General features: G+C 42.8%; 1 protein-coding gene and 1 pseudogene across 2 annotated transcripts; both read right to left on the bottom strand.

The window, feature by feature from the left end:
* Nucleotides 1-378: 378 nt before the first annotated feature.
* Nucleotides 379-3,680, bottom strand: LOC311134841 (parapinopsin-like; the record flags this gene model as incomplete). The annotated part of the gene is made up of 5 exons (XM_084168620.1): nucleotides 379-534; nucleotides 1,018-1,263; nucleotides 2,524-2,632; nucleotides 2,726-2,945; nucleotides 3,314-3,680. 5 exons carry the CDS (start codon nucleotides 3,678-3,680, stop codon nucleotides 379-381), a joined length of 1,098 nt encoding a protein of 365 aa, XP_084024746.1.
* Nucleotides 3,681-6,640: 2,960 nt separating this feature from the next.
* LOC311135116 (5'-nucleotidase domain-containing protein 3-like) lies at nucleotides 6,641-25,095 on the bottom strand (annotated as a pseudogene). The gene is made up of 13 exons: nucleotides 24,681-25,095; nucleotides 23,542-23,726; nucleotides 19,474-19,604; nucleotides 14,112-14,202; nucleotides 13,570-13,707; nucleotides 11,397-11,457; nucleotides 10,625-10,727; nucleotides 9,693-9,794; nucleotides 9,430-9,511; nucleotides 9,176-9,262; nucleotides 8,752-8,892; nucleotides 8,538-8,602; nucleotides 6,641-7,639 (listed from the first exon to the last, which is right to left on the bottom strand). The product of its transcript is annotated as a 5'-nucleotidase domain-containing protein 3-like (transcript).
* Between the last annotated feature and the right edge of the window lie 370 nt (nucleotides 25,096-25,465).

Below are 25,465 nucleotides of genomic sequence, written 5' to 3'. Positions count from 1 at the left end.
GCTTTGCAATACTCTAAAATGGATCTCCATAAATCATTTTCAAAGACAAATTTGCACCCCGGTTTTCTGTAATTCTTTTAAAAATCTCCCATTGTTATACTTTAGAATCCTTGCGCCATTTCAGTTTTTGAATGTACTGCAGACGAGGACTTGGTTGCTGACTGATTGACATGGACTGGACTTTATTAAGTCGAATTCTCACTTAGTTATACATTAATGTCAATGGGACACTGGGTGAATATTCAACTGAATTGTAAGTTAGGATTCACCTGAGTGAGTAGCTGTGATGGGGCTCGGATGGACCCAGACCACCGTGATACTTCTAGGTTCCCGTTTCTGTTTCCAGTGGAGTGATGGAGGAGATGGAGGAGAGAGGAGTCACAGAGGCAGCACCCTGCTGTGTGCACCGATCCCTTGTTTTTTTCTGCCCACCGTGGTCCTTAGGGTCATGGAGCGCATGGGGAGGGTGTCGGGGGCCGAGTCATGGGGGATGTAGCGCCCACAGGAGAGGACTTCCAGAGTGGCATCACGGAACTACAGGGAGTACGGACACAACTGTTAACAAACCATATACAGAATGTGTGGTAAAGCATTATAAATCAATTCGTACAATCTTCAATACACGAGACAATCCACAAGACATTACTAGAGTCGCTATGGATGAGTGTCCACTAATAAGGGCTAGATTTAATCCGTATCGCCTGAAGATCCGCGTTACAGCCGTGATTGAAATGTAAAGATCATTTCGCATTGAGCAGACACATGCAGCGTTTACCGTGAATGCCGTCTCTGCGAATGCGGGAACATTACCTTTAAATTTCAATCGAGCTACAGCGCGGAGCTTCCGCAATACGGATTAAATATAGGCCTAAATAACCAAAACGGAAATGTGTATTCTAACTGAATTAAAACCACAGGGAGCAGACATATAGCAGTCCCCTTCGATAATCTACAAATGTAACTGATGTGGTGTGTTCTCAGTCTAACTTTTCTCTGCCTCTCCTCCAGTACACATACCTGCTTGTTGCTTAGGAAGTAGATGATGGGGTTATAGACTGGACTAGTCTTGGCGAAGTACATGGGCATGGTAGCCACCAGTGGAGGGATGTGGAGCTCTGGGTCCACCACAACCACCACGGACAGGGCTGTGTAGGGCAGCCAGCAGACGAAGAAGGCCCCGATCATGGCCAGCACTATCCTTACTGCCCGCTCATTGTCCTGCAGACAGGGGCGACCGCCCTGCAGCTCCGTGCTACGGTTTAGCTGGAGGAGGAAGAGGAAGAAGAGGAAGACGATACCCGACGACAGACAGTACTCAGTCTCAGCGTCTAAACCCCTCTTACGGTCTCCAGTTATAGCAACAGTCCCTGTTACAGTCCCTCTATCCCAACTGGAAGAGGCTTTTGTACAGTTGGTATATGGACAGAAATTGACTTAGAAAGGTGTGTCCACACTACCACATTAACTAACATTCACAAACATTCACTAACATTCACTAACATTCACTAACATTCACTAACCACCATCATTAACATACCAGTGAGCAGAGAAAAAAAGTCATTATTTCCCTCGGTGGGCTGAGGCTCTATATGTACCTGTCTCATAGAGGTGAGGACCTTGGTGTAACAGTAGATTAATGTGTACCTGTCTCATAGAGGTGAGGACCTTGGTGTAACAGTAGATGAATGTGTACCTGTCTCATAGAGGTGAGGACCTTGGTGTAACAGTAGATTAATGTGTACCTGTCTCATAGAGGTGAGGACCTTGGTGTAACAGTAGATTAATGTGTACCTGTCTCATAGAGGTGAGGACCTTGGTGTAACAGTAGATTAATGTGTACCTGTCTCATAGAGGTGAGGACCTTGGTGTAACAGTAGATTAATGTGTACCTGTCTCATAGAGGTGAGGACCTTGGTGTAACAGTAGATTAATGTGTACCTGTCTCATAGAGGTGAGGACCTTGGTGTAACAGTAGATGAATGTGTACCTGTCTCATAGAGGTGAGAACCTTGGTGTAACAGTAGATGAATGTGTACCTGTCTCATCGAGGTGAGGACCTTGGTGTAACAGTAGATTAATGTGTACCTGTCTCATAGAGGTGAGGACCTTGGTGTAACAGTAGATTGTGTACCTGTCTCATAGAGGTGAGGACCTTGGTGTAACAGTAGATTACTATGTACCTGTCTCATAGAGGTGAGGACCTTGGTGTAACAGTAGATGAATGTGTACCTGTCTCATAGAGGTGAGAACCTTGGTGTAACAGTAGATTAATGTGTACCTGTCTCATAGAGGTGAGAACCTTGGTGTAACAGTAGATGAATGTGTACCTGTCTCATAGAGGTGAGGACCTTGGTGTAACAGTAGATGAATGTGTACCTGTCTCATAGAGGTGAGGACCTTGGTGTAACAGTAGATGAATGTGTACCTGTCTCATAGAGCTGAGGACCTTGGTGTAACAGTAGATGAATGTGTACCTGTCTCATAGAGGTGAGGACCTTGGTGTAACAGTAGATGAATGTGTACCTGTCTCATAGAGGTGAGGACCTTGGTGTAACAGTAGATTATGATGGCGACAGGCAGGAGGAAGCAGAACAGCGTGTAGAGGATCAGGTAGCTGTAATTACTCCAGGACCTAGAGAGACATAACACATTACAAACTGTGTTATAGGACATTATAAAAGGCTCATATATGCTTATAACAAGTTATATAACATATTATACTGGCCTCTCCTCCCAGCCCAGAGAGCAGGAGGTCTGGATGCCCTCGGGGCCGTAGGAGCTCCAGCCCAGCAGTGGGGGAACGGCCCAAAACAAACAGAACAGCCAGACCCCCAGGAGCCCTTGGAAGCTCCGACGCACATTCATCTTGAAGCCTGCCATGGGCTTACACACCACGTTGTAGCGCTCGTACGCCAGCAGTGTCAAAGTGCACATAGACACCAGACCTGAGGGAGAGGAGACCAGGGGGCAGTGTGTTCATAAAGTGTCTGAGAGTAGGACTGCTGATCTAGGATCAGGTCTCCCCTGTCCATATAATCTTATTCATTATGATCTAAAAGGCAAAGCTGATCTTAGATCATCAGCACTTCTACTCTGAGATGCTTTCTGAATATGGACCCTGGCTTCACAACCACAAAACCACAGATCTGAATAACCCGCCCCACCCCCCAAACCCAATTTAACGCATTGAGTTAACTTTATCAAATTATACTATTTTTTCAACACTTTTAGGCTACAACCAAAAATAGGTCTATGAAAAGTTTGAGTTCAGTCCACATGATTCAAAAGACATACTATTCAAAATGTTATTTACCGAAATAGTTGACAGCAAATCCTTGAAAGATGCAGAACTCGTCGCCGAGAAAGAATGAACCATGATAGTTGGTGATGGTGACTATCGATGAACCGCACAAGGCTATCATCAAATCGGACACGGCCAGACTGAGGATGATCACATTCATCGGGGTGAGGAGAGTACGATTCTTCACCAACACGGTTATTACCAGAGTATTGTTAAAAACCGAGAAAATTGCATTGATGAACATAAGATAGGAGATGATGCTGTAGCCTGACCGTGGGAAGATTGTGGGCGCCACAGTACTAGATTTGAAGCCCGGAGAAGTTGAGTCAAAAGTCTGGTCGATGCTCCAAGGTGTGCCGGTGGCAGTTGTGTTGTCCATGGTGGTTAATTTAAAATGCACGCTCTCCACCATTTGGCCAAGAAACTACGGAGAGAGCCCTTTGCTGTCTGCATCCCATCTCAATCAAAGCCCAAACGTCGTAGCTAGATCTTATTATGTCTGATCCTAGTTAAATAGCTTCTATATTTAGGATGTCTTACATTTTGGATTAAGCATCTGTCATTGAGAACATGTTGCCCAACACCACTTAAAAACCATTTGGGAAATTGCTCCCTAACATGATTTGTACGATTATATTGATTAATCTGACCAGGATTTATTGAGCGTTCCGTATTTAAAGGTGCAGCGTGTAGAGACAGCCCTGGGCCTTTCTGGTGTCAAAGTACATTTTCTAAATTATTTTTTTGCCAACTGGGTCAATTCAATATACATTTACATTGAGAGACAAGAGCTTAGATAAAATATATTTGCTTTCCTGACTTTTCTCTGAGGCAAGGAAAGGGTGGATAACTGAAAATCCAGCCCTATATGGCATATACAAAAGTAGGCCTAAAACAGAAAACAGGAACAAGGTTAGGCGGTTGCCATCTTTAATAAATAATCAAATCAAAATACACTCCCAAAGAAAAAATACAAATTACAAGATCCATTTATGTAAACTATACGAGCTTTGGATAAAAGTTATCTCCGAGTTTTTCCAGCAAGACCACTTTTCTCTTTTTCAACCATGAACAATAGATCTCTAAAACATTCTGACCATATCATGATAAGAAACTGAAGTTATTTTCTTGTTAGTTTCCCCCACAAACTAATACTAATAACTATTTTCTGAACATTTCAGTGCAAAGTCAACGATTTCAACACAATTTTATATTTAGATTTAGATTAAAAGCAAGGTTTTTAAAAGAAGAATGTTTATGAAAACAAACAAACTAAAAATATAGCCAAGCAACTCAAATACAGCTTAGAAAATACTGGACAATGATAAATACATTTGTCCATGCAATACAGAATATTATCCTTTTCTATCAGAAATAGGAACATTCTGTTGTAAACCGACTGTTCTATAAGTTGTGTCTATCAATGCGGTTAGTACCTTAACTAGTAAGGACTATTAATAACAATAAAGCCTTTGTGAAAAATATGATTTTAGGGTATCTACCGTATTACCAGGGAAAATATAGCCTATTCTAAAACGTCACAGATATACAGTACCAGTCAAAATTTGGACATACATACTCATTCAAGGGTTTTTCTTTATTTTTACTATTTTTTACATTGTAGAATAATAGTGAAGACATCAAAACTAAGAAATAACACATATGGAATCATGTAGTAACCAAAGAAGTGTTAAACAAATCAAAATATATTTTATATTTGAGATTCTTCAAATAGCACCCTTTGCTTTGATGACAGCTTTGCACACTCTTGGCATTCTCTCAACCAGCTTCACCTGGAATGCTTTTCCAACAATCTTGAAGGAGTTCCCACATATGCTGAGCACTTGTTGGCTGCTTTTCCTTCACTCTGCTGTTCGACTCATCTCAAGCCATCTCAATTTGTTTGAGGTCGGGGGACTGTGGAGGCCAGGTCATCTGATGCAGCACTCCATCACTCTCCTTCTTGGTAAAATAGCCCTTACACAGCCTGGAGGTGTGTTGGGTCATTGTCCTGTTGAAAAACAAATGATAGTCTCACTAAGCCCAAACCAGATGGGATGGCGTATTGCTGCAGAATGCTGTGGTAGCCATGCTGGTTAAGTGTGCCTTGAATTCTAAATAAATCACTGACAGTGTCACCAGCAAAGCACCCCCACACCATAACACCTCCGCCTTCATGCTCTACGGTGGGAACTACACATGCGGAGATAATCCGTTCACCCACACCGCGTCTCACAAAGACACAGCGGTTTAAACCAAAAATCTCAAATTTGGACTCCAGACCAAAGGACTCCAGACTAATGTCCATTGCTCGTGTTTCTTGGCCCAAGCAGGTCTCTTCTTATTGGTGTCCTTTAGTAGTGGTTTCTGAACAGCAATTCGACCATGAAAGCCTGATTTACACAGTCCCCTCTGAACAGTTGATGTTGAGATGTGTCTGTGACTTGAACTCTGTGAAGCATTTATTTGGGCTGCAATTTCTGAGGCTGGTAACTCTAATGAACTTATCCTCTGCAGTAGAGGTAACTCTGGGTCTTCCATTCCTGTGGCGGTCCTCATGAGATCCAGTTTCATCATAGTGCTTGATGGTTTTTGCGACAGCACAAAGAAACTTTCAAAGTTCTTGAAGTTTTCCGTATTGACTGACCTTGTCTTAAAGTAATGATGGACTGTCGTTTCTCATTGCTTATTTGAGCTGTTCTTGCCATAATATGGACTTGGTCTTTTACCAAATAGGGCTATCTTCTGTACACCCCCCCTACCTTGTCACAACACAACTGATTGGCTCAAACGCATTAAGAAGGAAAGAAATTCCACACATTAACTTTTAAGAAAGCACACCTGTTAATTGAAATGCATTCCAGGTGACTCCCTCGTGAAGCTGTTTGAGAGAATGCCAAGAGTGTGCAAAGCTGTCATCAAGGCAAAGGGTGGCTATTTGAAGAATATAAAATATATTTTGATTTGTTTAACACTTTTTTGGTTACTGATTCCATATGTGTTATTTCATAGTTTTGATGTCTTCACTATTATTCTACAATGTAAAAAATTGTAAAAAATAAAGAAAAACCCTTGAATGAGTAGGTGTGTCCAAACTTTTGACTGGTAGTGTATCTACAGTGCAATTATAGTGTGCAAAAGCTTAAGGCATTTCAGAGTGTGTACTGAAAATGTCAAATCATATTTTCAAGCTATTCAACTCCACATTAGTTTATATCTTGTCTTTCTCTGTTCTTATTGGTTCAAAGGCCACCATTAGTTAAAGTCCCTTATAACCAACTGTTCCTTTATTTACACATAAACAGGTAACTTCCAAAATCATTGAAACACTTGAGTAAATGAGGGATACAAAGTATATTGAAATTAGGTGCTTCCACACAGGTATGGTTCATGAGTTAATTAAGCAATTAACATCCCATCATGCTTAGGGTCATGTATATTGTTTGGATGAAAGTTCTGCAGATCTGAGTAAATCTCTGTTTGGGTACATACTGTATGTGTGTCAAGAACATTCAAGCAAACTTATTGTGTAGTGTTTGGTATAGCGTACTAAGCAACTGTACCGCTAGTTTTCAACCTAAAACAGAAACATGGCAGAAATATTTAAGTGTTCTCTACTTACTGTTAGAAATTCAACCTACACATGTAATAGTGAGATTATAAAGCGGAGCAGATCAGTATTGAAGTTACTGACAGCGTGAGGTCAACATGAGATGGAGTCAGTGGAAAACAGAGACAGTAAGTCCAAGTCAGCAGAGTCCTGTCTGCCATCTTCTACCCCTTACGGACTACTCAGCTGGCTTGTTTACACGTCTGCTATAGTTAATGGAACTGCGCTGGGAATGACAGTATAGTTCAGGTCGCCATGATAGAATGAAACGGGTATTTGAGAGCTCTGTGTCCAGAGCAGGTCAAGACAGAGTGTCACAATGAAACTTTTCCCTCCCCTCCCCTCTCTCCTCAGATAAGGTCTTTGACGGAGTGTCGCAGTGAAACCCGTCCTCCCTATCCTCTCCAGTCTGAGTCAAGCCCGGGACGGGGTGTCACACTGAAACCCTTCCCCCCTCCCCTTTCTACTCTTCAGTTGTGGTTCTGTGGGGTATGAAGGGCATCTTCAGGGCCCCGGCGCTGGTCTGCTCGGGCCAGAAGGGTGACTCGTGTTGCAGGGGCGTACGACGGGGGAAGAAGGTGTGATGGAAGTCGTAGTTGAGCAGACAGCTGAGAGACGCCATGTAGATGTCTGCGAAACGAGACAGGCGGCGGGAGAAGTAGGTGGGGTTGTGGTACGTTCGGAAGAGACTCCCAAACTGGCCGTTGAAGATGTCCTTTGTCTGCGATCTGTTGTATGACGAAAGATGTACAATAGTGTTAGTAAGCGAAAAATGCACGTCAAGGGAAATATCTGTAAAAAGAAAGAAAGTTGTACACTCTAATTATGCTCCCAAACATTTAATGGGTATAGCCACCTATAGGGAAATATGGGTAAGACTTTATTTGAAGAGAAGCTACATAAGGACCTCAGAAAACATTAATTACCCAGACATAAAACCTTCCTATAGGAATTGATTATATACTGCTTATGAGTTTTTTTTGTTTTTTTGTTTTTTTTGTACTGTTTTTTTTGTACTGTTTTTTTTACTCCTTTTTACTCATTTTAGTATTTATTTATTTTTTATTTTTTTATATATTTTTTTATTTTATATTTTTTTTTGGGGGGGGGGGTGGATCAGCTTAATATTGCAGATATATTGTATCTTCTATCAATGTAATTGTCTGCATCACTTCCAATCCCCCAAGTTTTTTTTTTTTTTTTTTTTTTTTTATATATATACTCCCCTTTATTACTTTTCAACCCCACCATCCTTTCCCTACTTGGAGTAAATTAGTGAACAACAATGCCCAGGCCTCTACTTCCGGTCTATACTTACTATCTACACCTTATGGACAGAGTTAATTTTACAATAATTCTATTATATATTTTTTTATTTTTTTTATTTTTTATTGCTCCTGAACTTCTTCTACTCTCAACCTCTCCGATCTGCTTATGAGTGTTGGTTATGAATGTGTTACGAAGTCATTATGTACTATAGGTGCCCTTCAAAGAAAGTGTTGCCAACATATCTATATAGCATATAACAACTCTTCTAGGCTTTAGGCAAATAAGAGGACGCATCATAAATGAGATAATGATTATCTTGAGGTTCTTTCGTGGGCTCTTCCCCAATCCCCCTGGCACCTCATGGTTTCTCTCTCTTTGATCCACTCCTGAACGACAGCTTGAGAAGCTGGGTCTCTGTGGACCTGGAAGGGAGAGAGCAGAGAATGTTTGCTGCAGAGAAGATGCTCTTTAGGTTCACAGCTGTTAGCATAGAGCTACCAGACGGACAGACAGAGACAGACAGAAGCGCACGCGCAAGCAAGCAAGCACACACACACACCCCTCCACCTACCTGCATGTGTTCTATCAGCCAAGTCAGGCCCTGTAGCCAGGTCATCAGATGGACACACTCCTCAGTGTTCATGATCTTGATCTCTTTCCTCAGCTCGGGGATGATGGCTCCGGTCCTCCAGCCATGCTTCAGGGTCAGGTCCTAGAGTTCAAAATAATACATAGGATTTATAGAGCGTTTTTTCCTCAAACCTAAACCTAAGGAGTCGATAAACCACAGAACAACTCAAATACCTCTGATTCGGTAACAGGCCAGCCACTTCAATCACGGGCTGACTTTTTATTTATTTATTTAAACGCTACTTAACTTAGACCTATATCATGACATCAGACCGTGTAATTTCTATGATGGTGTGAACATTCTACATGATCATTTTAAATATTAACCTATGCAGTGTAAATGAATGGTTTGAAATTGGACTTACAGCCAGGTCACTGTAGATGTGATCTCCAAAATACAACACCTTGGACCCCCTCCAGCCAGTCAGTCTCAGGAACTCATAGAGGTTTCCCTGCAGAACAAAGAAACAGTCAGTAATTCCCTGGTCTGTATGACAGAGCTTTAACTCTAGAACAGTAGTTAAAGCTCCCCCCCCCCGTGAATAAGCCACATACACCAGGTGTCCTAGTACCCCTGGTTGAGAAAGACTTCCCTAGAACATATTCCGTTGTCCAGTACCTGTTTGTAGATGTTCCCCTTCTCCAGCTTGTGAATCCTGTCCCAATGCAGCACCCCTTTATCAGTCACTCGTCTGAAGGGCCTAGGACGGACAGAGGAAGACAAACGGCAGAATACATACAGTGGAGGTCAACTGGACATGGCAAATAATGGATGGGTACAAGTGGTGTAGTGGTGAAGCTTCCACCACACTGCTTCCACATTGAAGAGTGCAAGACAAACGGAAGGGGTGGTGGGGGGGGGGAGTGAATTGAGACGCTTACTTTCTCCTGTCGTTGAAGAAGCCAGGTTTGTCGGCCTGTGCGATGACAATGTCAAACAGATCTCTCCAGTCCTTCCCCACAATGTAGTTCATTCCCCGATCCCTGGGAATATTCGAGTCATTTATCACGACTTACAATCAGTCACACAATATAGAACAAAGTAGCACAGACATGACACTCTGCCGTAGAGAGGCCTAGATCAACAGTGTCTGCAAACTCATCATCTGGGTACTTTCAACCGTTTTCAATTTTTTATCAAAGTAATTTGACATGCTGCTATCATTGTCAGAATTGATAAATAAAGCTAGTGTAACGATGTAACCATAGGGCTGTGAAAACCCTCTCTAGCAACATAGTATATATTCATATATTAACAGTACACAGTTTAGAATTGTATAAAGTTTTGTGGTGAACTGTCAGCACAGAGATATGCCAGAGACACTCACACACAGAGATGTGTCAGAGACACTCACACACAGAGATATGTCAGAGACACTCACACACAGAGATTTGTCAGAGACACTCACACACAGAGATTTGTCAGAGACACTCACACACAGAGATATGTCAGAGACACTCACACACAGAGATTTGTCAGAGACACTCACACACAGAGATATGTCAGAGACACTCACACACAGAGATTTGTCAGAGACACTCACACGCAGAGATATGTCAGAGACACTCACACACAGAGATATGTCAGAGACACTCACACACAGAGATATGTCAGAGACACTCACACACAGAGATATGTCAGAGACACTCACACACAGAGATATGTCAGAGACACTCACACACAGAGATATGTCAGAGACACTCACACACAGAGATATGTCAGAGACACTCACACACAGAGATTTGTCAGAGACACTCACACACAGAGATTTGTCAGAGACACTCACACCCAGAGATATGTCAGAGACACTCACACAAAGTCAAATGGGCTGTTAGTGATGAGGAACATCTTCTTGCCATCCTCATAGAGCTTCTTCAACACAGCATGAGTCTGTTCTCCATAGGAAATATAGTTCTCTACAGAGAGGGGGGGGAATGCGAGAGGGTGGGGGGGAGAGTAAGAGAGAGAGAGAAAGAGAGAGAGAGAGGGGGGAAGAGAGAGCGAAAGGGGAGAGAGAGGGGGGAGAGAGAAAGGGGAGAGAGAGAGAGAGAGAGGAGAGGAGAGAGAGAGAGAGAGAGAGAGAGGAGAGGAGAGAGAGAGAAAGGGAGGAGAGAGAGAGAGAGAGAGAGAGAGAGAGAGAGAGAGAGGAGAGAGGAGAGAGAGAGAAAGGGGGGAGAGAGGGGGGGGGGGCAAAAGAAAGGAAAAGGAAGTTGCAGAGGGAGGAGGGAGGAGTGATAATACAGTCTAAACATAGCTCCACCGCCAGACAATTGCTATTGTGCACAGAAAAACATTACTTCTAGGAAGTAGGATAATAATATTTCATAGTAATCTGTTTGAAGATATGAGACACAACAATGGCAATGACCTTGATGTAGTACTCTTATCATCCAACTCTCAGATGTTCATACACAGTCGCACAAACCCCTGAGATTATTTCTAAAGATACTACATGTTACATTAGACACTGGGTTGTAAGACTCAGAGAGCACACACTCCCTTCCCCCATTATCACACAGTGGCATAGTAATACAGTAATACACAGTCTGTCAGAGAACACACACAGAGATCATTGTTGTCCTTACCGATATCTGCCTCCACAGCCCGGTACATAATACCCTTGACATGGACATCTCCTATAGCTGCCTGTTAACAGAGAGAGAGGAGGAGACGTTACAATGGCTGCAATTTGTGGCAGGAAATTCATATTTTCTTTTGAAAATATAGAATGTTACAAACGGCGTTCCATATTGGAGAATGAAGAATACAGAACGATACATACAATTCATGTTCCTCCATATGGAAAATATTTGGAAAACTTTGTAGAAGTACATAGTGGACAAAGTGTTCTAAGAAAGTGCACTAAGAAAGTGCACTAACACAGTGTACTAACACAGTGCACTAACACAGTGCACTAACACAGTGTACTAACACAGTGTACTAACACAGTGTACTAACAAAGTGCACTAACACAGTGTACTAACACAGTGTACTAACACAGTGTACTAACACAGTGCACTAACACAGTGTACTAACACAGTGCACTAACACAGTGTACTAACACAGTGTACTAACACAGTGTACTAACAAAGTGCACTAACACAGTGCACTAACACAGTGCACTAACACAGTGTACTAACAACTAACACAGTGTACTAACACAGTGCACTAACACAGTGCACTAACACAGTGTACTAACACAGTGCACTAACACAGTGTACTAACAACTAACACAGTGTACTAACACAGTGTACTAACACAGTGCACTAACACAGTGCACTAACACAGTGCACTAACACAGTGTACTAACACCACCCCTCAGTTTGAATTGTGTTACCTTGGAAAATCGACAAAACTAAAGACAAAGACACAAAAAAGTTACAAAGACAAGAACAAGAATACGATTTGAGGTTATTGCCCCACACAATGTGACTGGTGTGCTTTACTAAATACAAATGAAAGCCTATTGCATCTTGAAGGGGGAGGGGAGGGGAGGGGGAGAGGGGAGAGGGGAGAGGAGGGAAGGGAAGGGGGGAGAGGAGAGGAGAGAAGAGGAAGGGGGAGAGGAGGGTAAGGGGGAGAGGAGAGGAGGGGGGAGAGGAGGGAAGGAGAGGGAGGAGAGGAGGGGAAAGGGAGAGGAGGGAAGGAGAGGGAGGAGAGGAGAGGAGGGGGGAGAGGAGGGGAGGGGAAGGGGAAGAGGAGGGGAGGGGAAGGGGAAGAGGAGGGGAGGGGAAGGGGAAGGGGGAGAGGAGGGGAAGGGAAGGGGGAGAAGAGGGGAGGGGAGGGGGAAAGGAGAGGAGAGGAGAGGAGAGGAGAGGAGAGGAGAGGAGAGGAGAGGAGAGGAGAGGAGAGGAGAGGAGAGGAGAGGAGAGGAGAGGAGAGGAGAGGAGAGGAGAGGAGAGGAGAGGAGAGGAATGGAGGGGGAAAGGAGGGAAGGGGGAGAGGAGAAGAGGGAGAGGAGAGGGGAGAGGAGAGGAGTGGAGGGGGAGAGGAGGGAGAGGAGAAGAGAGGAGAGGAGGGGGGAGAGGAGGGAAGGAGAGGGAGGAGAGGAGGGGAAAGGGAGAGGAGGGGGGAGATGAGGGCATGGGAAGGCATGGGGGAGTAGGGGTGTCTTTCACATTCCCTGTGATCAATTGAAACTTGAGAAGGTGTCTAATCTAGTGGATATATTGTGAGTGAGTGAGTGAGTGAGTGAGTATGAAGCCAGGTTTTCATTATGATGACACTGATCTGTCAAAGACACTGCAGAATGAAACTAAGCAGGTACCAGTCCTCCCTGACAAGCACATCAAAGGAACAAAGACAACACAGCTCAGATTTCACTAAAATATCTCCTTCTGAAGACGCAGGCAGAGCCACCAGAGACCAGACAGAGACACAGATGGTGTGGCTGCCTCCTCTAAAACTAGACTGCCATTTTCAAAAGCCTAAATGAAGCCTCTCCTCTGTCACGAAGCACACTAAAATAACTACAGCATCACAACCAACGGTCACAACAAGGCATCATTATTAATACATTTAACTCCCACATTCCTGGAATCCACTTTGTCATGGAGAGGAGCATTATGATTCTGGCCTTCTGGTCTGGCTATGGTTCCTGAGAGAGGTTGTGTTCATTAGGGCACACCGTAGCAAAATGTTTTAAAACGTTGTTTCAGATAGTACCAGTTAATCTCTTTCTGACCGTTTTCTTCCATTTTGTGCCTAATGAACACAACCCAGGTGTCTTTGCAAAAATCACTGTTCTGGTCTCGTTACCTTGACGTCTTTGTAGAGGTGGACAGGCTCGTAGTCGATATTGTGCTTCAAGAAGTAGTCATTAACTGAGCACAGGAGGTTCATCTCTGGGAGGGAGAAGATGTCCATGAACTGTTTCATAGTGTGACCATGGGAACTCTGGAGGAGAGAGATATGAATGATCAGATAGGATAGGAAATGAGTAAAGTGAGGTGTTACCAGGCTATGCAATATGCATGTCAGCCATAACTGAAGTTAACATGAGACCATGTCTATTTGCCACCTCTGCACCCAGAAGTAGATTGAGTAGCTAGCTATCTAGTGCATGTGAGATTTGGTTCTGTGTTGAGTTTCCACAGGGTAGAAACGTAATACTACAGTATCATGTGTCTGACTGAAGGGGTGAAAACAGTTCACGACTGGAGTGACTGGGGGTGACTGGGGGTGACTGGGCAATGCAGTGGCCTTGCTGCTGAATGTAATGGGGTCAGTTTATCACGGTGACTGAAGCAGATCTGTATATAGTGACTGTGGAAGGGTGGAGGAGATGATATGGGCCTTACCTTGCCATAGAAGTCACTCATATTCTCCAGAGGGACATGGCAGCCATCGTACATGGCAATCACCTCCTTGTCTGGTACCGGTTGAAGACCCCTACAGGGGACAAGAGAACACACGTTTGTCCTGCTGCACTGAACCAACCTTTTTTTCCTAAACCAGGAAATACTGGTAACGATTAACATTAACTGAATTTCAGGCCTATAAAGTATACACTATCTACTGTATAGTTATATACTGTATAGTTATATACAGTGCCTTCGGAAAGTGTTCAGACCCCTTGACCTTTTCCACATTTAGTGACTTTACAGCCTTATTCTAAAATTGATTAAAATTGCTTTTTTTCCTCATCAATCTACACACAATAACCCGTAATGACAAAGCAAAAACAGGTTTTTAGACATTTTGTTTAATTTATAAAATAAATAAAAAACAGAAATATCACATTTACATAAGTATTCAGACCCTTTACTCAGTACTTAGTTGAAGAAGCCATGAGTCATCTTGGGTATGCTAAGCTTAGCACACCTGTATTTGGGGAGTTTATCCCATTCTTCTCTGAAGATCCTCTCAAGCTCTGTCAGGTTGGATGGGGAGCGTCGCTGCACAGCTATTTTCAGGTCTCTCCAGAAATGTTCGATCAGATTCAAGTCCGGGCTCTGGCTGGGCCACTCAAGGACATTCAGAGACTTGTCCCGAAGCCACTCCTGCGTTGTCTTGGCTGTGTGCTTAAGGTCGTTGTCCTGTTGGAAGGTGAACCTTCGCCCCAGTTTGAGGTCCTGAGCGCTTTGGAGCAGGTTTTCATCAAGGATCTCTCTGTACATTGCTCCGTTCATCTTTGCCTTGATCCTGACTAGTCTCCCAGTCCCTGCTGCTGAAAAAAATCCCCACAGCTTGATGCTGCCCCCACCATGCTTCACCGTAGGGATGGTGCCAGGTTTCCTCCAAACGTGACGCTTGGCATTCAGGCCAAAGAAATCAATCTTGGTTTCATCAGAACAGATAAGCTTGTTTCTTATGGTCTGAGAGTCTTTAGGTGCCTTTTGGCAAATTACAAGTGGGCTGTCATATGCCTTTTACTGAGGAGTGGCCACTCTACCATAAAGGCCTGATTGGTGGAGTGCTGCAGAGATGGTTGTCCTTCTGGAAGGTTCTCCCATCTCCACAGATGAACTCTAGAGCTCTGTCAGAGTGACCATCAGGTTTTTGGTCACCTCCCTGACCAAGGCCCTTTACCCCCGATTGCTCAGTTTGGCCGGGCGGGTCAGAAGTTTACATACACTCAATTAGTATTTGGTAGCATTGCCTTTAAATTGTATAACTTGGTTCAAACGTTTCGTGTAGCCTTCCACAAGCTTCCCACAATAAGTTGGGTGAATTTTGGCCCATTCCTCCTGACAGAGCTGGTGTAACTGAGTCAGGTTTGTAGGCCTCCTTGCTCGCACACGCTTTTTCAGTTCTGCCCACACATTTTCTATAGGATTGAGGTCAGGGCTTTGTGATGGCCACTCCAATACCTTGACTTTGTTGTCCTTAAGCCATTTTGGCACAACTTTGGAAGTATGCTTGGGGTCATTGTCCATTTGGAAGACCCATTTGCGATCAAGCTTTAACTTCCTGACTGATGTCTTGAGATGTTGCTTCAATATATCCACAACATTTTCCTTCCTCATGATGCCATCTATTTTGTGAAGTGCACCAGTCCCTCCTGCAGCAAAGCACCCCCACAGCATGATGCTGCCACCCCCGTGCTTCACGATTGGGATGGTGTTCTTCGGCTTGCAAGCATCCCCCTTTTTCCTTCAAACATAACGATGGTCATAATGGGCAAACAGTTCTATTTTTGTTTCATCAGACCAGAGGATATTTCTCCAAAAAGTACATTCTTTGTCACCATGTGGAGTTGCAAACCATAATCTGGCTTTTCTATGGCGGTTTTGGAGCAGTGGCTTCTTCCTTGCTGAGCGGCCTTTCAGGTTATGTTGATATAGGACTTTTTTTTACTGTGGATATAGATACTTTTGTACCTGTTTCCTCCAGCATCTTCACAAGGTCCTTTGCTGTTGTTCTGGGATTGATTTGCACTTTTCGCACCAAAGTACGTTAATCTCTAGGAGACAGAACGCATCTCCTTCCTGAGCGGTATGACGCCTCACAGGTGGCAGCTTCATTAAATAGTACCCGCAAAACACCAGTCTCAACGTCAACAGTGAAGAGGCGACTCCGGGATGCTGACCTTCTAGGCAGAGTTGCAAAGAAAAAGCCATATCTCAGACTGCCCATCTTAATCTTTTCTTTTTATTGGCCAGTCTGAGATATGACTTTTTCTTTGCAACTCTGCCTAGAAGGTCAGCATCCCGGAGTCGCCTCTTTACTGTTGACGTTGAGACTGGTGTTTTGTGGGCACTATTTAATGAAGTTGCCAGTTGAGGACCTGTGAGGCGTCTGTTTCTCAAACTAGACACTAATGTATTTGTCCTCTTGCTCAGTTGTCCCACTCCTCTTTCTATTCTGGTTAGAGACAGTTTGCGCTCTTCTGTGAAGGGAGTAGTACACAGCGTTGTACGAGATCTTCAATTTCTTGGCATTTTCTCGCATAGAATAGCCTTAATTTCTCAGAACAAGAATAGACTGACGAGTTTCAGAATAAAGTTATTTGTTTCTGGCCATTTTGAGCCTGTAATCGAACCCACAATTGCTGATGCTCTAGATACTCAACTAGTCTCAAGAAGGCCAGTTTTATTGCTTCTTTAAATCAGTACAACAGTTTTCAGCTGTGCTAACATAATTGCAAAAGGGTTTTCTAATGATCAATTAGCCTTTTAAAATTATACACTTGGATTAGCAAACACAACGTGCCATTGGAACACAGGACTGATGGTTGATGATAAATGGGCCTCTGTACGCCTATGTAAATCTGCCGTTTCCAGCTACAATAGCCATTTACAACATTAACAATGTCTACACTGTATTTCTGATGAATTTGATGTTATTTTAATGGACACTAAAATTGCTTTTCTTTCGAAAACAAGGACATTGCTATGTGACCCCAAACTTTTGAACGGTAGTGTACATTATATTTCCGTTTTTGGTAACCTAAACTATTTTATTTTTTATTTTTTATACCTCTGGCAGTTTACTGCTTACCTTTGTACCGTTTCAGGTTATTCACTGGACTTAAACTGCTTAAATTTCAATAAAAACTGGAGAAATGGGTTTAAAAAATAATTTTGAGCAGTAGTGTAGATAAACATGGCAGTATAGTTACACAGATAGAGCATTATCAGGTGAAAGGTCCAATGCAGCCGGTTTCATCTCAATATCAAATCATTTCTGGGTAAAAGTTAAGTACCTTATTGTGATTGTTTTAAATTAAAAATGGTAAAAAATAAACAAAAATGGCTTCTTAGCAAAGAGCTATTTCTCAAGCAAGAATTTAGCTACAGTGAGGTTAAAAAAGTATTTGATCCCCTGCTGATTTTGTACGTTTGCCCACTGACAAAGAAATGATCAGTCTATAATTTTAATGGTAGGTTTATTTCAACAGTGAGAGACAGAATAACAACAAGAAAACGCATTTCAAAAATGTTATAAATTGATTTGCATTTTAATTAGGGAAATAAGTATTTGACCCCCTCTCAATCAGAAACATTTCTCGCTCCCAGGTGTCTTTTATACAGGTAACGAGCTGAGATTAGGAGCACACTCTTAAAGGGAGTGCTCCTAATCTCAGCTTGTTACCTGTATAAAAGACACCTGTCCACAGAAGCAATCAATCAATCAGATTCCAAACTCTCCACCATGGCCAAGACCAAAGAGCTCTCCAAGGATGTCAGGAACAAGATTGTAGACCTACACAAGGCTGGAATGGGCTACAAGACCATCGCCAAGCAGCTTGGTGAGAAAGTGACAACAGTTGGTGCGATTATTCGCAAATGGAAGAAACACAAAAGAACTGTCAATCTCCCTCGGCCTGGGGCTCCATGCAAGATCTCATCCTTGTGGAGTTGCAATGATCATGAGAACGGTGAGGAATCAGCCCAGAACTACACGGGAGGATCTTGTCAATGATCTCAAGGCAGCTGGGACCATAGTCACCAAGAAAACAATTGGTAACACACTACGCTGTGAAGGACTGAAATCCTGCAGCGCCCGCAAGGTCCCCCTGCTCAAGAAAGCACATATACAGGCCCGTCTGAAGTTTGCCAATGAACATTTGAATGATTCAGAGGAGAACTGGGTGAAAGTGTTGTGGTCAGATGAGACCAAAATGGAGCTCTTTGGCATCAACTCAACTCGCCGTGTTTGGAGGAGGAGGAATGCTGCCTATGACCCCAAGAACACCATCCCCACTGTCAAACATGGAGGTGGAAACAATATGCTTTGGGGGTGTTTTTCTGCTAAGGGGACAGGACAACTTCACCGCATCAAAGGGACGATGGACGGGGCCATGTACCGTCAAATCTTGGGTGAGAACCTCCTTCCCTCAGCCAGGGCATTGAAAATGGGTCGTGGATGGGTGTTCCAGCATGACAATGAACCAAAACACACGGCCAAGGCAACAAAGGAGTGGCTCAAGAAGAAGCACATTAAGGTCCTGGAGTGGCCTAGCCAGTCTCCAGACCTTAATCCCATAGAAAATATGTGGAGGGAGCTGAAGGTTCGAGTTGCCAAACGTCAGGCTCGAAACCTTAATGACTTGGAGAAGATCTGCAAAGAGGAGTGGGACAAAATCCCTCCTGAGATGTGTGCAAACCTGGTGGCCAACTACAAGAAACGTCTGACCTCTGTGATTGCCAACAAGGGTTTTGCCACCATGTACTAAGTAATGTTTTGCAGAGGGGTCAAATACTTATTTCCCTCATTAAAATGCAAATCAATTTATAACATTTTTGACATGCGTTTTTCTGGATTTTTTTGTTGTTATTCTGTCTCTCACTGTTCAAATAAACCTACAATTAAAATTATAGACTGATCATGTGTTTGTCAGTGGGCAATCGTACAAAATCCGCAGGGGATCAAATACTTTTATCCCCTCACTGTAGGACTGTCTGGGAGTGGTCTGAATGGGGAGGGGAAAACTAGCTGTTAAAACTAGCTGTTATTGGCAAAGAGGTTTGGAACTCTTTCTTATTGGTCTAACTAGGCAGGCCAAAACTCCATCCCACCAAAACAGGCTGAAATTCCAGGTGGTCTTTTCAAACAGCTCTTATACTAAAAGGGCATTATCATCATTTTCACAATTTCAGTTTTATTCCAACCTCATAGTGTGGAGATTTATATATATATAAACAAAGGGAAATCACGCTTTTGACTGCACTGGGCCTTTAATTAATGTATTCCTAGTAATCCCTAGACTGCACATACCTGTATACTGTTCCCAGCTGTATGTAGTGAAAGGCATCGATCTTCATCAGTAAAGCCTTTTGGACATCATAGTGCAGTCCCCTGACAACAAAGTTAGGGATGTACTCGTACTCTCGCAAGCCCTCAGGGTACTAAAGGCAGAAGAAAATGAGATGTTATCACTAAAGCTTGGAGAGGAACAGAAAACAAGGATCCATGTTTATCATTTATTGAAGATGGAGGTCTAAATTTAAGATACAGTTTTGAAACGCTCATTCAATCTTCGTTCTTTGAACATAGGCTTTGCAGAAAGTACAGTTATACTAATTCACAGAGGAACATCTTGAAAAGGCTGAATATAAAAAAACACTACTTTAACTCAATCCTCATTTTTGTCCAAAGATTGTCTCACGACTATTAGAAGATCATTTGTCAACTTTAACAGGGTGACACTGACAGCATAAATATAATATCTCTCTCTTTGGAAAAATATGGCAAGTGTTGAATCAAATTGGGGGGGGGGGGGGGGGGGTTGTCAAGGTTACGAACAAAGACATGGTCTGTGCTTCGTCAAGTCCAACAGAATTACATAATATAGCAGCTTTCAGTTAATATGATTGATTCATATGTATCTGGAGCAGAGTGGTCTTTCATGTGGCAGTGAGTGCAGTCTTATGCCAGGAAATGTGGCCTGCCAACGACCAAAGGTTTTGGTTATACTGCACAAACAGACCTGGGGCCGTATCCACAAAGCATCTCAGAAGAGGTCCTAGGAATCATGTTAAAACATGTTTTAGGACTTTAAAAAAACTCTCAGAGTAGGTTTTAAGATGACTCTCTAGTCACAAACCACAGCTGGGTCTCCTGCTACTGTCCTCCCTTCCACTGGCATACTGTTACGTTCAGCTCATAGGGTCTCCTGCTACTGTCCTCCCTTCCACTGGCATACTGTTACGTTCAGCTCATAGGGTCTCCTGCTACTGTCCTCCCTTCCACTGGCAGACTGTTACGTTCAGCTCATAGGGTCTCCTGCTACTGTCCTCCCTTCCACTGGCAGACTGTTACGTTCAGCTCATAGGGTCTCCTGCTACTGTCCTCCCTTCCACTGGCAGACTGTTACGTTCAGCTCATAGGGTCTCCTGCTACTGTCCTCCCTTCCACTGGCAGACTGTTACGTTCAGCTCATAACTGGTTTTTTTCTCTTTCTGTCATCTGGTGGTCAAAGCAAGACTGAAAATAGTCTGGACAACCCCTCCCTCTCTCTGCCGCTCGCTCTACAGTCAATGTCACCTCTCCCGACTTATCACCTACCCTCTTTCCATTTACTGTAACAAGCATCCTCACCCACTGAGCACCGGACATCTATTGATGTTGAAAAGTAGTTGAAATTTGGTCAGCCAGCCCGGGCCGGACAAAATCTGAGCCAATCATAGAAATCTATGTTTCACAAGTTTGGACAGCACAGTACAGTACAGTAGAGCACAGTAGAGATTAGAGAACAGTACAGAACAGTAAAGAAAAGAAAAGTACAGTAAAAGTACAGAAGTATTACTGTAAAGAAAATTCCAGATTGTCTGCATAATCTAATAATAATAATGCCAAGAGTGTGCAAAGCTGTCATCAAGGCAAAGGGTGGCTACTTTGAAGAATCTCAAACATAAAATATATTTTAATTTGTTTAACACTTTGGTTACTTACATGATTCCATATGTGTTATTTCATAGTTTTGATGTCTTCACTGTTATTCTACAATGTAGAAAATAGTAAAAAAATAAAGAAAAACCCTGGAATGAGTAGGTGTGTCCAAACTTTTGACTGGTACTGTATGTCAAAAAAACATTTTTTTTACACTGCTTGGACTTAGGCGACCTGAAAAAACGCTTAGGCGGCTCGCCCAAGGATTACAATGGCAGAAAGATCCCTGGAATGATCAACAGTGCCCTGCCAGAGGATCTCAGGCTGCATCCTGGCTCGTAGGGAGATAAAATATCTGCGATATAGGATGGGGACTGTACTCTACTCTACTGTGATGTCCAAACTTATGAAACTTAGACGTCTATGATTGTTTCAGATTTGGTCTGGTCCGGGAACAACCAAATGTGGTCTTGTTTGGGGGCGGAGCTCATTAAAATAATAGCCAAATATGCAAAATAAGGATATTGCATATTTCTACCTTTGTGTACCTACTCAGGATACATCCCCATGAAGAGAATGATATTCAAATTCAAATCCATAAATCATGCATTTCTGAATAGTACAGATCAGGGACTCATCATGTAATTCCGTTACCGTAATTCCATTACCGGATGTAAATCCACTTCACCTACTGTAATTCAATCGAGTACAGGCTTAACTGAATGAACAAAGATGGAATAAATTACGACATTTTATTAAATAGTCTGTCGAATTGCCTCGTCTCAGGAGGGAAGATCCTAGGAGCCAGATGATGTGATGGGAGATAGCCCTATGCGGTATACTAGGAGCCAGATGATGTGATGGGAGATAGCCCTATGCGGTATCCTAGGAGCCAGATGATGTGATGGGAGATAGCCCTATGCGGTATCCTAGGAACCAGATAATGTGATGGGAGATAGCCCTATGCGGTACTGCAGGGATGGAAAAACCCAGCTGGGGTAAAGTAGTTCCAATGATGGGCCTTAAGGATATTATAGCAGCTGGTGGTGGGGAGGTGGCTGGTTGTTGAAAACGTATGCTGAAAAACAGCAAGTGAGAGAGCATGGGTAAGATTTACGCCCATTGGTTGAGAGGGAGGAAGGTGATAATTGCAAGAGTGAGCCCATAGGTTGAACAGCAAGCGTGAGGAATGTGCATTATTGTGCCGTGCTTACAGGCTATAAGGTCAATAGGTGAATGACATTCCTCACTTGGCTAATAGGAAAGAGGAGGAGAAACAAGACACTATGATGACGATACATTTGTACTCTATCTCCCACAATGCCCCTAGAACAGGAAACAAAGTGAATTATGTTATTTATTTATTTATTTTTATTTATTTTATTTCACCTTTATTTAACCAGGTAAGCCAGTTGAGAACAAGTTCTCATTTACAACTGCGACCTGGCCAAGATAAAGCAAAGCAGTGCGATAAAAACAACAACACAGAGTTACATATGGGGTAAAAAATACATAAAGTCAAAAAATACAACAGAAAATATATATACAGTGTGTGCAAATGTAGCAAGTTATGGAGGTAAGGCAATAAATAGGCTATAGTGCAAAATAATTACAATTAGTATTAACACTGGAATGATAGATGTGCAAGAGATTATGTGCAAATAGAGATACTGGGGTGCAAAAGAGCAAAATAAATAACAATATAGGGATGAGGTAGTTGGGTGGGCTAATTTCAGATGGGCTGTGTACAGGTGCAGTGATCGGTAAGGTGCTCTGACAACTGATGCTTAAAGTTAGTGAGGGAGATAAGAGTCTCCAGCTTCAGAGATTTTTGCAATTCGTTCCAGTCATTGGCAGCAGAGAACTGGAAGGAATGCTTACTGAATGAAGTTAAACGAGCATTCAGACCAGCCTTCTTGATTTGAACTTTCCTAAACTACATTTCAGTAACCAAAAGGCATTTTTTTAACCTCAAGGTGTTATGTCATAGCTGACACCCCATTCTTTCTGCAGACATCTTTGAATCTTAATTCGGAGCAGATAGTTAGAGTTTTTGGAAAAAGTAGTTGCATAAAAAACTGAGGGAGATTTTACCGTAATTCTGTTACCAAATTTAGCATCTGCACAGTTCTTCCAGTAAATGTATTTTAGTGAAATGTTCTGTGCAAATTGTTCAAAGTAGTCCTAGTCCTTGTGCATAAGGTTGTATAGTTTGTTAAACTTTGAAATCAATGGTTTTTGTTTGGCATACATTTTAAAGTGAACAATCTGAGTCAGAGCGTAATTCTGTTATCGTGGAATTGCCTGTATGACAATTACCATAGGAGTTGTCAGCACTAACAGATCTGGGATCAGGCTACTGTTCCTCTGCTGTGCCTCTTCATCTCTGTCACATTAAAAAGACCCCTCTGCTACAGATCTGACCTAGGACCAGGCTAGAGGAACAGACATTACCCTGTGCTCCTGGATGAGGATGTCCCTGGCGATGTTAAAGATGAGGGTGTGGAGGTGTCTGGAGTAGAAGGCCAGAGTGTAGTCATAGTCAAACCCATAGATCTCGATGTCCTCCAGACTCATCTCGTTGTTGGCAAAGATGCTGTTGGGGTTCGCACTGTTCTTAGATATCACAGGGACCAGGGCTAAAGGAGAAGGACAAAAGAGGGTGCTCTCTTGATGTGTTGTGTCAATGTTGGTCTAATCTATTGCCCCTCTGCAGATTAATACAGGCCTCGCCGTGCCCTTGCTGATTAGTGACATGAATAATGATGCATCCGTGACCTTTGAATTACCTCAAAATCAAAATCAAGTTTTATTGGTCACCTACACATATTTAGCAGATGTCATTGCAGGTGTAGTGAAATGAATGTAGCGAAAAGCTTGTCAACAATATCATATAGGTTTCTAGCTAAACGATTATTATTTATTTGTTATGTATTTTTTATTTTACGTCTGCATTATAAGGCGTATGTGTGTAGTGTAGAACAACTGCCACTAGGGGGACCCCTTGGCCCCTGCTATGATATGTTACACACGATGGGTCCACTTCCAGAGACAACAAAGATGGGCAGTAGGCTTTTACTGTGCAAAATATCATGCCAATATCACAGTTTATGTCGATTCAGTGTGACACAGAGAGTCCTGGTCGCTCACCACCAGGTGATGTCCAGTGTCTCCCAACTGGAACAATAATAAGTATTTGATACAATAACTACAATAACCTTGTACAATATCTGGTACAATAATAAGTACTTGTTATTAACATGCCACCCCTGGTACAGTGAGTAACAAGTTACACCTAGCTTCTTCAAAGGAATAAAAAGAATTAGGGATTGGACATTATTGTTTAACATCCTCATCACAGGAGGTTGGTGGCACCTTAATTGGGGAGGACGGGCTCGTGGTAATAACTGGAGTGGAATAGGTGGAATGGTATCAAATACATCAAACACATGGTTTCTGTGTTTGATGCCATCCCATTCGCATCGTTCCAGCCATTATTGTGAGCCGTCCTCCCCTCAGCAGCCTCCACTGATCCTCAACCATTTATGGATTGGAGACTTGTTTACATGGTATTCAACAAACGCATGCCCTACCTTCGGTCTGTTTTTTGGTTTCGTTGTAAATAGACCACAACCAGTTTGTCATGTCCTGGCCACTTACAGAAGTGGTACACATAGTAGCTTCCTTGGCATAGTTTTTGGAACAGGGTTGTTCTGCCAACCTACTGCGGGACACTGCACTGAAATTTCGCTCCCATAACCGAGCCTTCTTCCACGGCGTTCGGTTTCCGAAGTACCGTGGTATGTCGTGCTGCGCGTGGAAGGCATTGTAGCAAATGAACTTCTGCAGAGAATCCTTATTCTTTAACAGACTCGACAGTGACAAAGGCGTCATGGTCATGGCTATCGTCCCCTTCGAGTTGTCGGTACCCTGTGTCTAGGTCGTGGGATTTGGGTAATTGCATGCGGCCACAGCGCTCTTATGTATATAAATACAGAAACAGAATCCGCTAGCATTCTGCCAGCAGCACAAACGATGACGTCAGAGTTGTATGTTAATGTCAAAACGTTCAAAATAAAAGCCCGCATTTTCAAAACATTGCAATGTGGATAACTGATTCAAAAGATATAGAATTTTAATAAATGGCCACCTCTATTGTGACAACAAGAAAATGCTATGAGTAATTTATGAAATCAAATAACGTTTTTTTGTAATACCAATCTTTTTAATTTTTTTACTAGTCCTGTATTAGCAAACCAATACAGATGTCTGTAGCGCAGGCAAAAAATTGTTTTCAGCATCTCAGCTTTGCCAAAAAAGGTAGTTGTATAATTAAGAACAGTATCTTGCAGGGTTCAACAGTTGAAATTTTAAGAGT

The sequence above is a fragment of the Coregonus lavaretus genome (assembly GCF_964263955.1).
Source record: "Coregonus lavaretus genome assembly, chromosome: 9".
NCBI classification, from domain to species: Eukaryota; Metazoa; Chordata; class Actinopteri; order Salmoniformes; family Salmonidae; genus Coregonus; species Coregonus lavaretus.
The sequence above is the reverse complement of the archived record's forward strand: the minus strand, read 5'-3'. Positions and strand labels throughout refer to the sequence as shown.